Here is a 14,860-nt window from a genome sequence, read left to right on the forward strand (position 1 = left end):
GGCTTGACCATTGGCAGTGCTGGCTAAGCTGATGGGAGCTGAAGTCTAACAACCTTTTTGGCGGATCACAGTATCCCCATCTGTGCCTTAAGAAGCTCTGGAACATATGAAACTGCCTCAAAATATGTCGGACCAATGGTCCATGTGGCTCAGTATTGTCTACATTGATAATCAGTGGTTCAGGATTTCCGACGGGGACTCTCCCAGCCCTACCTGGAGATGCTGAGAATTGAACCAGGGACTTTATACATGCAAAGCAGAGTTACAGCCATTCCCACTGTGGTTGCAGGTATAACTGGCTGATATTGGGGAAGGGGCTCCCTTAAGTACTTTAGCCCCAAGCCATGCAGGACCTTGTGTGCTAGTGCTAATACCTTGAATTAGTTCATTGGCAGCCAGTGCAGTGCTCTGAGTGACACATGGTTCCATTGGGCTGTCCCACTTACCAACCTGGCAGCCACATTTTACACTAGCTGCAGTCTCTGGATGGTATTAAAGGGCAGCTTCACATACAGTTCATTACAGTAGTCCAGGCAGGATGGACCAGAGGTTTATGAGTCTGGTAGCTTCCTATGCATCATAAAAATTGAGGTACTTCAAGGGTCTCCAGTATATACATCATGTACTCTCCTATCTTGCTCTGTAGTCATATGTGCAAGCTTCAGTGATTTTTCTTTTCCCAATTAGTGCTTCAGCTTATCAAATAAAGCTTTATTCTGATGGTGAAAGCAGACTGCTGCCTTGATTGCTGAGCAGGGAGCAGGAGGAAGAGAAGGGGGAGGGGGGAGAATGAGAACAAACATAGAATCTCTTTGCTCCCTCCATAGAAAACGGACATACATAATTTATGGTCTGCAGATGCTGCCATGTGCCTTTAATGGACCTCAATTTTATTACTAGGCTCTTAGGAAAATGTGCAGAAGGCCACCGGCTTCTGTCCTTGGAGCCTGGCTTCAGATGTCGGCACAGCCCAAAGGGACACTTTCGTATTCTCACTTGCTCTCCCTGCAAAGAGCATTTGCTAATGGGCTGGAGAGAGTACTCAGAGGAATTAGTGCTTGCCAGTTCTGAGCCTTGGAGATCAACTTTCTGCCCCTTTACTCTGTGTGACTTTTGCTGTCTGTTTCTCAGAGACATTGTGCATTTGCTGTGGATTAGCTGCATGTAAGCTAGCCATGTTCATTAATTTCAGTGGGACTACTCTTGAATAGGACTAACATTGGCTGTAGCCCATAGCTGCCAAGGAATGAACAGGAGCCCCTAAAAATGGCCTGTATTGGGTCGGGGAGATCAGAATCCAACCTGCTGACAAGATCCTGATCCTTTTCCCTCGGGTATAATATTTGTTGGGAGGGGGAACTTTCAGACTCTAATTACTCTATGTGCTGCTTTCCTGCGCCTTAGCGGCCCTCAAAGCAGCTTATAGTCAACAAAATACAAAACTGGAAACTGGAAAACATCAAATATCCATGAACAAACCCAGCAACCAGAATACAAAAAGCAAACAAGGTCATTAAAGTATTCGGAGGAGAAATGTGTAAAATAATTGGAAAAGGTGTTGTCTTAATATTTAGTAATCTTGTGTGGCACCAGAGAACTAGTTTGTTATCAAAAGCAAGGAAGTGAAGGAGACAGAGGACGGAAAGTGTTTGTGAGCCCACATTGCTCAGACCATGGTTTCAAGGTTGTGATTTCTGAACAAGGTACTTCTTCCTTGGGTATGTCCATGTTGACAGTTCAGCTTCCTGCAAGACTTGGCCTCACCTCTGTCTCCAAAGTATCTAACACTTACTCCACCAGCAAGTCATAGGCTCTCAAAGAGGAAGTCCTTTGCCACTCATTTGAAAAGTGGGTTTGCTTTCACGTCATTAAGCAGTTCAGCCCCTTAAGCCTTGGATACCCAACGTGATGCCTCAATACTTTGTGGGACTACAACTCCCGTTATTTCTGACCATTAGCAATGCTGGCTGGGGCTGATGTAAGTTGGAAGTCCAACAGCATCTGGAGGGCTGTGTGTTGCCTTAAACTGTTCATGTCAAAATTTATTTACTGACGGGTGTAAGAATCTTTGAGATTCCTAATGAAATCACTGTAAACTCACCTCAGGGATGGATGATCAATGGTAGAGCATCTGCCAGTTTCTTTCCCCTTCCCCAAAATGTTGACCTTAGAGACTGGGAGCATTTGTTAGTAGAAGCTTTTAAAAAGCAAGCAAACAAACGAACCCAACTCTATCATAATTTGAGTGCTCATTTGCATATAATACCCCTTCCAGAATACATTCAAAACACTTGCCCCAGATGTACATAAATCTGAGACCAGACTTACAGCCCATTAGCTGATCCCTGCTATATGAGCTTGCTCTATTCTTCATATGGCCTCCCTCCCTTTACAGCCAACACTGATTTTCCTTCCCTGCTTCTGGTGGTTTTTTTTGTGGTTTTTTTTTTGCCTTTTTAAATATCTATGTTCACAATCGCATGGGTGCTGTTTTTATCTTCCTATATACATAAAAAGTTAATGCTGTCATTACGCAGCCACCATTAGAGGATTTGGAGTGCCAGATCACAGGGTAGGGGATGTGGGGGGTGGGAGAGAGCCAGATTTTAAAATGGCAATTTTAAACAACAGCAGTTTGGATGAAGGAAGGATGGAGACACACAGAGGAGTTGCGATGGGATGGGGAGTTTGAAAGAGCTGTGAGGGTTTTGGGTGAGGTGTAAAGGGGCAGGGTGGGGAATTGGCAAGAGGGTTGAGGAGTGGGGTTGGTGAGCAATGTAAGCTGGGGGGCAGCCCCTGTTGATTATATACTTGAAGAATCATATATCACCAGTTTTAATTTTCATTTATTTGTTTATTCCAAGAACAACAGCAGACTGTGCAAGTGGTTAGGGATAGGGAGAACATCCTGAATGAGGGGATGCCACATTGGGGAAGGCGGGCTTTGGCTATGGAATGTTAAGGCAAGGGGTTTGTTGAAGGGAGGTGAAAGAGGGGAGGTGGGTAGAGAGGATTTGCTGGCTCGGAATGGCTTGGGAAGATAACTACTTCTCATTGCATTAATCCCAGACTCCAGTTTGCTGTGATTTTGTATACATTGGTCCTCAGATAAGCATAGTCATTTTCAGTGTCAGCTTCTGCAAATGTGCTCAGACCATTTGCAGAAAATTCAATGGTCTGAATACAAGTATTATAAAATAACTCTCTCACACACTCTACTCAGCACAATACTGTCCAGGTGTTTTGGACTACAACTCCCATCATCACCTGCCATCACAACTGATGGGAGTCGTGGTCCAAAACACCCAAAGGGTGCCAGGTTGGGAAAGGATGTTTTCTACCTGCTTCCCTGGGAGATGCAAAATGGCTTACAATAAATTATGCAAATCGAGGGATTCTTGTTTCTTCCCTTCAGTGGGCAGCTTCATTTGCCTGAGTCTGAGTTCTCTCCAGAGATTTGGATTCTAGCCTTGCCAGTTTTATCTGAATGTCACTGAGGTTTATCTTCAAGGATCACACAGCCCATTAGAAACCCTATCACTATTAACAAGGGCTCCAGGACAGTTGGAGCAGATGGATGAAATCCATCTTAACTCCGGCACTCCCCAAATGGGCCAGCGCCTGAAGAGAGAGCACAGGTTGGAGAGATTTTTAATTGATGTGCTGCCCCCTCCCTCCAGTAATTGCAAAAAGAGCTCACAATGCACAAAACGTCCAGCAATGATATGTCATTCAGAAGACATATTGCATTGTGCTCCCTGCTTCCCTGAGCAGTGTGATTTTCCAAGGGTGGTGCTTTGGGTTTCCTTTCAATGAAAGATCATTGGAGATCTAATGATTTTTGTTTTGTTTTGTTGTTACTATTTTGGTTTACTTACTAGTTCCCATGTTGGAGCATGAAAGGGCAGTGACAGGCAGCATTGCACTCTGAAAAGCAGCAGATCAACTCCCCCCACACCAGACCTCCCCCCTCACACACAGAATGGTAGCTTAAACCCCTTTTTCCCTTCACTTTACCCTCTCCGCCCCCAGTAATCAGATAACAACCTTGATCCCTTTGAAGATGCTATTCTATCAGCTGGTTGGGAAGCACAATGAGCCTATTTATTTATATATAAACATATATATACATTTTGCAATCAAGCAGTGCATCAATTCCATGAAATAAAATAAATAAATGGCCCCCCTCCCCATTACCAAATTAGAGAATGGCTGTCCCCTTGCTGCTCTGGTATGCTTATTGGGTCCATCCCCCCGCCCCCAAAATATGGTGTCCGATTGGCTGAGCCTACCGTCACTCTCACCCTGGGGTTGGAAATGATTCAGTTTAAAATGGTGAACAGTTGCAGCCTTGGGGACAGTGAGCAGCACTTCACTTCCTGGCATGGGCATAGCCAAAGGGGGGCAGTAGGGGCAGCTGTCCCCCCCCCGACCAAGTAAAACAATAGAAATACTTAACTAACTGACCAATGACATCAGCCCTGCCCCTCCCAAACAAAAGTCCTGGCTACGCCCATGCTTCCTGGTACAGGACCATTTGGTGCTGCCAGTTCCCTAGCCTCTGGCTGCTTGGGGAGGAGGGCACCCAGGCTGCTTGAGTAAGGTGGGTACCTAGGCCTTCTAGTCTGGCTCTAACTGCACCAGTTTCTGGTGGTATGAGTTCTTGTCCCAGAATATGTGACCTTTCATGCCAGATTTGGCCTGGGACATGTGCAGGAAGATTGATTTTGCAAAATAGAGGCCATTTTATCCAGTGGGTCATTAATTACACCGTAGTATCGTCTGCAAATTCTATTACATACTTGTTCAAAAATGCCACTTTAAGGTGCAGCGAGGACTTCCAACACTTTCTAGTTAAGCTGATTCTGCAAGAATGGCAGTGGCATTGCCAGACAAGAAGGCACTTCCAGAGGACACAACACCCATCTCCCTTTAGCAGTAACCCCGATAGTTTCGAATATTGATCTTGCAACCTTTTTGGAAGCAGCATTGCTGGCAGCAGCACTGCCCATTTCTATGCATCAGATGAACTCTGTATCTGAAAAGCTGTTTGTGTTCCAAATTGGTCCATGACTCATTTAACAGTAAGATTTAAGTGGCTTTTCTAAAATGTGTAGGCTTTCATTGTAGACATAATGTAAATGCATGCATGAGTTTTCCTTTGCTTTAATCAATAAGCATGCACTTGAGTGTGTGGCTGTTTATAGAAATAGATGTAGATCTTGCAAAAGCTTTAGAATGACACCTTGCCGGGTAGTAAATACACAAAAGTGGTATCCTAAGAACAGATCAATCTTGATGGAACTGCTTGGATGTAGAACAAAAATGCTGCCATCTGCTGGTCTTATGGGGAAAGGCAACCTGATTTTGCAACTTGAACAAATATTTTGTTCCCTTGCCCCTTTTTTGGAAGATAGGAAGCTGCCTTATAGTGAGTCAGACCATTGATCCATCTAGCTTAGTATTGTCTACACTGACTGGCAGCAGCTCTCCAGGGTTTCAGTCTGGCAGTCTTTCCCAGCCCTTCCTGGTGATGCTGGCGGTTGAAGCTGGAATCATCTGCATGCAACACAGGTGTTCTGTCACTGAATAGTGGTCCCACCCCATGAGTTGATACCAGTCCAATCTGACTCCCCATTTTTTGTTTTCGGTACCCCTCCATTCTACCCCATCCCTCTTTTAAATTGCAAATTCCACTTATCCACACAGAGGCTGGGAGGGGCTGGCTTGTCTTACCGCCTCTGTGTTTCTCAGGTGGTTTGAAAAGGACCATGCAGAACACCTGTCTGTGGGAAGTGTTTGGCTGTACATTTTGTAGACTACAGTTTGTCTTCCCGCAGTATAAACACTTTGCTTCTTGGAAATGTTGCGTTAGATAATATCTTGGCCTCGTTTCCCAGATAACTGTTTATGGGTTAGAGAAGCTGAGCTTCTCTTTAATGTAAACACTTGGTGGCTATCCATAGTGGAAAAATGTGACTTTAAATATCAATAATTGTTGTTGTTGTTGTCAAGACTGGGTTGCATACTGCTGTTTAAGCAGTGGCGGTGGTATGGCCATATTAGGGGCTTGGAGGGGGCTGTCTGAGTATATTCTTACCACCCTCCGCACAGGTTGGGGAAGCAGCCTTTTTATAACTTTTTTTTAATTGTTAGAATAATACATAGAGCAAAAAATACACAGTGTGAAATATTATTTTATTTGTGAATTGCCTTTTACATATATGTCTTCAGGCAATTTACATGCATCTTGAAATTATTTAGAAATTAAATAATCAGTCAATCAGAATAATAAGAAAGCAGAAATAGTTTTTGAAGCAGTGCTTAACCCCCCTCAAAACCCCTCTGAAGCTAAGTTTAAATACCATACAAAAAGACACCCAGCATTTTCATCCATCTGGAAAAGCCTGTCGAAACCAAAATGTCTCCAGTTGTTTTAGGAAAATGCAGATAATGGCTGTCTGTTGTATCTCAAAAGGGATGCTGTTCCGCAGAATAGAGGCAACCACATTGAAAGCCTTTCCTTAAGTAGGCTTCTGATATTTGAGGGACTTTAAGGAGTCCTGCAGAATGCTACCCAAGTGGATAGCCATGTTATCTTTTAACACCAGCCTAAAATATTATAGCTGGCTTATCTTCCTTTTTTTGCTGTAGTATCTTTTTGGCATTAATAAAATCTCATCAACTCAAAGTTCATTTGTGATAATAACAAACACCCCAAAGCTAGTATTCTCCAAGGCCCATCTCTCTCTCCCACCCCACTCCACCAAAATGTGTTGAAATTCTGCATGGGTTTCCAAATGCTGCAACTGTATGAGTCCATTGGTTGATTATAAATACAGCTGTGTGGCGCGCGCACACACACACACACACACACACTGTAAAAGAAAAATCCTTTAAAAACTCAAAATGATTTATGTAAAGAAGAAAATAATAACATTATCAGTAAAAAAACTGTTTTAAAAAGCTATTGAAAACATTCCATTTTATCCATGTTGTGAACACGTCCCTTAAATTAAGTTTTCTTTTAAGTCGAGATTATTTATAACCTCCTTTTAAATGTTGGCCCTGAAGAAAACAACAGAAACCCAGGTATACACCAGTACTGATTGTTTCAGTCCAATTTGGCCACAGCACATAGGCTTTCTTCCAGTGCTGACCTCATCTTCCTCAGTACTGTAGATTTACTCTTTGTTCCAACAACCCTGGACGGACAGAAGGTAAACAATGAAGAAATTAGTATAGGCCACAAATCCTTCACTGCACTCCTTGGAAAGAATCAAGCCCCTTACAGGATCAAGGCCAAACTGACTTCCTGACAAGCACCGTCAACTTATAACCTTTTCTTTCCTTTGTCACAGATTCCGGAGACAGCCTCTCCCACACCACCACTTCCCCGCAACCTTCACCAGCCGCCTCTGCCCACGCCTTGAGGGTTGCAGACCCTTCCCTTTTGGCCGACCAAGCTGCTGCGGATGCTTCTGCTGCAGAGGAGACAGCAAGCGAGTCAGAGTCTGTCTTCCTTCCTGACTATCTGTTCTTATCGAACTGTGAGACCGGAAAACTCAGTCATGTCAGGTATCACCATAACTCTCTCTGATACAACCTTCCTCCAACCTTGTGGCCTTCCAGATGTTGCTCAAGTACAACTCCCATTAGCAACCGTGTCCTGGCTGGGGCTGCTGTGAGTTGTGGTCCAGAACATCTGGAGGCCAGTGGGGAAGGTTGAGTGCCTTTCAGTTTTGGGGAGCAAAACAGGGTTATTCCCAAAGGAAGTTTGGGTCTAAGGGGACTTAGCACATAGAAGTACATAAGCCCATAAATTGTGGTCATATGTAAACCTTATATTTAAAGCTCTATGGTGCCACTTTAAACAGTCACAACCTCCCCCAAAGAATTCTGGGAGCTGTAGTTCATTAAGAGTGCTGAGATCCCTATTCCCCTCACAGAGTTACAGCTCCCAAAATTCTTTGAGGGAAGCCATGATTGTGTTATCATAGTGCTTTGATTGTATGATGGGAATGCCACCTAGGTTGGTGGCTGAAGTAAGATTCAGCCATGGCAATGACACAGAGCCCTCCACACCTGAGGGCATAAAGCTAGCTTAGGAGGCACAGGGCAAGCTATGTGGCACATAGCTCTGCCTGCTCTCTGCCTCTTAGCATCTGAGGCCTTAGGTAGCTGCCTCCCTTTGCATCGTAGGGCCAACTCTGTCAAGTTGATGTTAATATTTCTCCACATGGTTGCATTGCTAAGTATTTTTCAGAATGTTTTTCATTGGCCAATGGGCCAGACCCATTGTACGTGCAGCTCTTTCTACATTTTAGTAAGGGTGCGGGAAATCCAGGGCTGCATACACACCATGCACTTCAAGCTCATTCTGCTTCCCTAGAAAAGATTCATAGGAAGCGTAGTTTACTCCTCCCAGGGCTACAATTGCCAGCACCTTTAACAAACTACAGGTACCAGGATTTTGTGGTGGGGGGAGTAATGTGATTTAAATGCATGGGTATACACAGCCTAGATAGCCTCTTCTGTTTTTATAATTCTAGGAAATGGTCTTACCATTGGACCATTGGACCATATAACTCAGTACTCTCAACATGGCTGGCAACGGCTCTTAAGGTTTGCAGTCAGTCTTGCCCAATCCCTACTTGGGTATGCCAGTGGTGGGCATGGCCAGAGGCAAAAGTGGGAGTGGCCAACACTGAAGCAAGCAATAGATGTGACTTTGTACAACACACACACGCACAACATACACATCTCTCCATCCAGGCATGGGAAAGGCATCTCAGTTAGAGGACATATTCCAATCAGTAAAAGTGCTCAAGAAGTGTGTAGAGGGGTATGAGAATCCTAGGAACCAGCTAAAAGTGCCTGTAATTCCCCATTTCTTCTCCTGCTTGTCACCTAGGTTGGTGGTTGAAGTAAAATTCCACAATGGCAATGAGACAGAGCCCTCTACACCTGAAGGCATTAGTTCCTTATTCCAGTTGTAAATTTTCCCAAAAGAAAGAACAGTCCTACCCTTCCGGCTCCCTCATCACATTCTGTTCTTGCTTTGGTGGGGAGACAGCTACCCGTGTTTCCACTGAAAGAAAAATGCAGGAAGCCATAAAAGTCAACCTGACCTATAATCCCCAAATTTCTTCTTTGTGCTTAAAACGGCAATCAGATGCTGAATATTTTGAAACCGAAAAAGCCCTCCAGAGTGCCTCTTCAAGTCAATATCTACTTTGTTTTCAACGATGGCTGTAACAATAACATGAGTACCACAAATGCATCCACAAGAGAACAACATAATTGCCCCTACAAATAAAATTACTCCTCTATATTGTAGTCAACAAAATGTTCTCCTCAATGGCTTGTCCTAAAAGCTTTCCTGGAAAGGCAAGGTAGAAATGAATAGAATAAAGGGGTGGGGGATAATTTAGGACACAAAACAAAATTAAGCACTCTGGAATCACAATTATTTCAATGGTAGTGAGAGTTAAGTAAATCAATGAGAGTCGATGCCTCAGTTTTAGCACAAAGGCTAAAACAAAACTAAGTACTTTGTTGTCCTTTAACTCTGATACTGTTTAGAGGAAAGTAAAAATTAAACAAAAACTTGTGGGATGAAAAACAAATCCTTCCACTCCCCACCAGGCAAGTATGAAATCACTATATTAAAAATGTTCATACCATGTTTTTCAGCAAATTCTGGAAATGAAATAGGGTTGTTATTCTCAGAATTGACCTCATATTCCACCAACCACCTCAAACTAAGCAGAATGCAGAGCTATCCAGCAGTGGGAACGGGATGTTTAAAGCAGTATTTGGAGATTTTGACAAGATAAGAATGTGCATCCCTCATGTCCATCTAGATTGCAATGACATTTGGGGTGGGGGTGGGGCAGAACCAACAAGTCAACTATGCAACTTAATTTTTTGTTATCAACATCAACAGTGAATTCCATAATCATTCATCAGACAAGAACCACAATTAGCATATATATCCAAAGGCATGTCAGAACCATAAATTTCAGATTGCTTGATGAAGTTCCAAAGCAGTTTTTCCCATTCATTCCCAAGAGATGCTATTCTCTTTGGAGCAAAACCGCAATATGTGGTTTAACAATCAAATCCCTCTTCCCATGGAACTCTTGAGAATTTTTGCTCTGTGAGGTGAATAGGGGTCTCCTAAGAACTCTCAGCACCCATAACATATGTCAGTTTCCATGAATCTTTGAGGGAATCCAGAATTGTTAAAGTGGTATCACAGCACTTTCAATGTATGCTGTGAATGTGGACTAAAATAGAATATTTTTTTAAAAAAACACAAAAAACATGCACACTAACCAAAATAATTTAATCATGATTTGAAGTATTGGTTGGAAAAAAGAGGGAAGAGTGGAATGAAGATGAGCACAAGAAGATTAAATTGGGCTGCTCAAGCCCCATTTTACACTAAATATCCTGGGAAGAATTAGGGCATGTGTCCTCTTTACATTTTTTGTATTTAAAAAACCCTCATCCTCCCTGAACAATTCAGGAAGAAGGAAAGCAAAAGCACATTTTCCCCCTTTCTCATATTCACTGGTTTGCTTAGTTAAGAGATTTCTTACCTGCGCTTCACCACAAGGTCCCTGGGTGGGTTACAACCTGAAGGAGCATCTCCACCCCCATTGTTTCACCCGGACACTGAGGTCCAGCGCCGAGGGCCTTCTGGCGGTTCCCTCACTGCGAGAAGCCAAGTTACAGGGAACCAGGCAGAGGGCCTTCTCAGTAGTGGCACCTGCCCTGTGGAATGCCTTTTCATCGGATGTCAAGGAGATAAATAAGTGTATGACTTTTAGAAGCCTTATAAAGGCAGCCCTATATAGAGAAGTTTTAAATGTTTGATATTTTATTGTGTTTTTATCTTTTTCTGGAAGCTGCTCAGAGTGGCTGGGCAACCCATGCAGATGGGTGGCATATAAATAATAAAAATGGTATTAGTATTCATATTTGTATCCTATAAAATCCAGTAAAACATTGAAACCAAACCAGATAAATGTACATCCAACAATAAAAGCAGTCTCACAAACATCACACAAATATAAAGGTATGTCTGCAGCCAACGATGGAAACTATATAATGAGGCAGTACTGAGCTAGGTAAGGCAACTTCCTATCCCATGGTAGGGAAAATAGGGCACTGCCTCACCAATCTCAGTTTACCGTCACCCAACCTACACCCAGCTGACTGCATTCTTACTTTCAACCAGTCACGGAGTGGCTTTGCTTTTCGTTGATTGTTGCTGCTCTTCCTTCCTTCCACCTTACCAGTGACCAATGGGTACTGGCCACCACTGTTCCTATGTTCTGCAACATAAGTAACACCTATACTATTTTTCTTTTCTTTTCCTTTCAGGTGCCACAGCTGGTCCAATTCTGACCGATCCCTGGAGCAGACTTCATCAGACGATGTCTTTGTTGACTTTGTGGCATCTCAGCCCTCACTTTATCTACAGCCTTCTGGCATCCTGCTGCAAGAGATGCCCCAGGCAATGGGTCATGGTGCTCTTCTCAAGAATGCAGATTCAAGCGGTCCCCCTTCTAGTGATTTCTCCTCTTCCTCCCCACTTTCAGGACCTCCCTTGACACCAACCTTAATGGTTGATAAAAGCCCGAGTGCTCTTTCCTATGGCATTACTGAACTTGATGTTCTGGGCAATACACCACCACCAAGGCCTCCTAAGCCAACCCACTTCACAGACAAACGGGCTGAAGAGCCATCCAGTGGGGTCCTTCAGAATGGACACGTTGGGATCTCGTGTGCTCAAGGGGCATTGGTGCCAAGGAGAATCTCCTTGTCTGGATTGGACAGCATGAGAAGTTGGAGAGGTAAGGATGTGAATGGTCTTGTCTGTTAAGAGTTGGCCTTCCTGAGCTCATTTGACCGTCCCTGGTTTGTATAATTTCCACCCTTACTCCATAGCTGGGAATGGAAGGAATTATCAGTTTGAGTTCTCTAGGTTTCTTGTTTTTCCCATCTTAAATTCAGTTCTCCATGTTTCTGTAGCAACTCATGAATTTTTGTTGTTGTTGCTGTCAAAAAAATCCTCCTGAAAATTCTTCAGCGTTTAGGTACATATTTATCCTAAAAAACGCATTTTTGCCTGCATTTTTGACTGATGTGCACATTTTTGGAAGCAATTTCTCTTATCCTAATGCATTTTTGTATGTTATTTTGATGAATACTATCATTTTTACATACAGTTGCCCTTAACGTTGTTTGGTTGGAGAACTGCATCACATTGCAAACATGGGAGAAGTTCAGATTTTGAAGGGTGGCTTAGTTTTGGTTCTCCTATTGCTCTGGAAACTCTGAATTTGATAAATTCGGCTTTAAATGCAGATTGAACTAAATCCTCCCCACCCCAATCCCTATCCGTAGCACTGGTCTTCAACTAGTGAGTTAGGACCTACTGCTGCTATAGTGCTTAGTAAAGGAAGACTGATTAATTTTTCTGGTGCTGATTATTGTTTTGATGTCTTTCATTTTTGCTGGTTTTGAAGGGAGGGTTGTGTGTTTGTATTTTATGCTGCTCTTGGTGATGTTACTATCCTTATTCTGGTTGTTGTTGTTTTACATTGTTTGTACCTTTTCAAACTGCATTTACATTTTGTAAGCTAACCTTGGAATTTTATTGAAATGGTTGGGGGTACAAATGTCTCAGATAAATGAAATAAGCTTGCAGCTGTAACTGACCGTAAGCCATATTGATTGGTTTGCTCCCTGTGATGTCTGTCACAGGGCCACTCCAGAACAGTTTTTTAACTTTGGAAAAACTGAGATTGTGTGAGTGTTTTATCTTAAATAAGTGAGGAAATGAACATTCTGTTGAATGAACACACTCCCTGTGCTTAAGTAAAGAAGACTGATAACCAAGTTGAAACGGCAGAATAAGGAGGCTGTACTGGTTCCTATGAGCTGTAATCTGAAACATCTGGAAAATATGAGGGAGGCAAAAGCTGGACAAGACAATTGACCATAGGAACATTTTAATTAGTATGGCCATTCACATTTTGAAAGGAAGAGTAAGTGAAGTCCTCCTCGTCCTCCTCCTCCTTACCCTGCCCTTCACCAGCAGATCCAAGTGAGGGTTATAATAAATTAAAAATCAGTGTTGTTTGTTGTTTAGTCGTGTCCTACTCTTCGTGACCCCATGGACCAGAGCACGCCAGGAACTCCTGTCTTCCACTGCCTCCCGCAGTTTGGTCAAACTCATGCTGGTAGCTTCGAGAACACTGTCCAACCATCTCATCCTCTGTCGTCCCCTTCTCCTTGTGCCCTCCATCTTTCCCAGCACCAGGGTTTTTTCCAGGGAGTCTTCTCTTCTCATGAGGTGGCCAAAGTATTGGAGCCTCAGCTTCAGGATCTGTCCTTCCAGTGAGCACTCAGGGCTGATTTCCTTAAGAATGGATAGGTTTCATCTTCTTGCAGTCCATGGGACTCTTCAAGAGTCTCCTCCAGCACCATAATTCAAAAGCATCAATTCTTCGGCGATCAGCCTTCTTTATGGTCCAGCTCTCACTTCCATACATCACTACTGGGAAAACCATAGCTTTTACTATACGGACCTTTGTTGGCAAGGTGATGTCTCTGCCAACAAAGGTTTGTCATTGCTTTTCTCCCAATAAGCAGGCGTCTTTTAATTTTGTGGCTGCTGTCAGTGTTAAAAGCTGTTAAAACAAATGACAGTCACAGGAATAGGGTGGCTCTTGAAAACATTCTTCTCTGGTGTCAAAGGCCAGAATAAAGATGTGCGGCTTCTGTATTCGCCAACAGCTATATAGTGAAGGTGCCAGAAACACCTATTTAAGGAGGGAATGCCACAAATTAGGGGCAGTCACAGACAATTTGCTCTCCCAAGCTGCTACCACCCTGAACTTCTGAGAATGGCAGAACTACCCAGAGGGCCCCCTGAGCTGATCTCAACATCCTACAATGGCCTGTAGTAGAAGGAGGGGGTCTCTCAGATGTTTGGGGCCTAAGTTGTTTAGGGCTTTAAATACTAGCGTGAGGATATTGAATTGGGCCCAGAAACAAACTGGCAGCCACAAACTGCTGCTACTACTCCTGTTGCTTTTTAATATGCACATTGCATTGTATGGAACCTATTTTGTTTTAATTTATTAACAACTGTGTATCTCGTCTTTCTGCCTTGAAGAGAGGCCCTCTGCACACCTTCAGATAATTCTGAAGAATGTTTTTACCAGCTCATTTTATCAGTGTCCTGTGCAGTTCTTGGAAGCTTTTGAGAGAAACACCCATCACTGGAAGTGTTATTCTCACTAACAGCCTTGAGTTGCCGGGGAAGCAGACTTTCTAAAAGCATGTGTGCTACTTTACACGTAAACACACAGACATGTGCACACACACACAGCATATTCTTAAAGAGCTTTTCCAGACGGGTAACCCACAATTTTATTCTTTTGTCTATTAGTTTACTTATTAATTGACTTGCAGTTTAACTCATTAGCTGACTACATTGCAGCTCTGATCTGTGTTGGCTCCAGGATTTTGACCACCCTAACCTGGAAGAGGGGACACGGGTGGCACTGTGGGTTAAACCACAGAGCCTAGGGCTTGCTGATCAGAAGGTCGGCGGTTCGAATCACTGTGACGGGGTGAGCTCCCGTTGCTTGGTCCCAGCTCCTGCCAACCTAGCAGTTCGAAAGCACATCAAAGTGCTCCAGCGGAAAGGTAAACGGCGTTTCCTTGCGCTGCTCTGGTTCGCCAGAAGCTGCTTAGTAATGCTGACCACATGACCCGGAAGATGTACGCCAGCTCCCTCGGCCAATAAAGCGAGATGAGCGCCACAACCCCAGAG

The 14,860-nt window shown here is 43.5% G+C and overlaps 1 protein-coding gene across 6 annotated transcripts in view; it reads left to right on the plus strand.

Moving 5' to 3' along the window:
- The window catches only part of GAB3 (GRB2 associated binding protein 3), an 87,096-nt gene that overhangs the window by 55,965 nt on the left and 16,271 nt on the right, over window positions 1-14,860 (plus strand). For all 6 annotated transcript variants that reach the window (XM_083722280.1, XM_083722284.1, XM_083722285.1 and 3 more), the window contains exons 3-4: window positions 7,362-7,578; window positions 11,395-11,867. In XM_083722280.1, coding sequence (XP_083578406.1) covers window positions 7,362-7,578; window positions 11,395-11,867 — 690 coding nt within the window. The remainder of the gene's footprint in view (window positions 1-7,361; window positions 7,579-11,394; window positions 11,868-14,860) is intronic.

This window comes from Podarcis gaigeae (genome assembly GCF_964106915.1).
Source record: "Podarcis gaigeae genome assembly, chromosome: Z".
NCBI lineage: Eukaryota > Metazoa > Chordata > Lepidosauria > Squamata > Lacertidae > Podarcis > Podarcis gaigeae.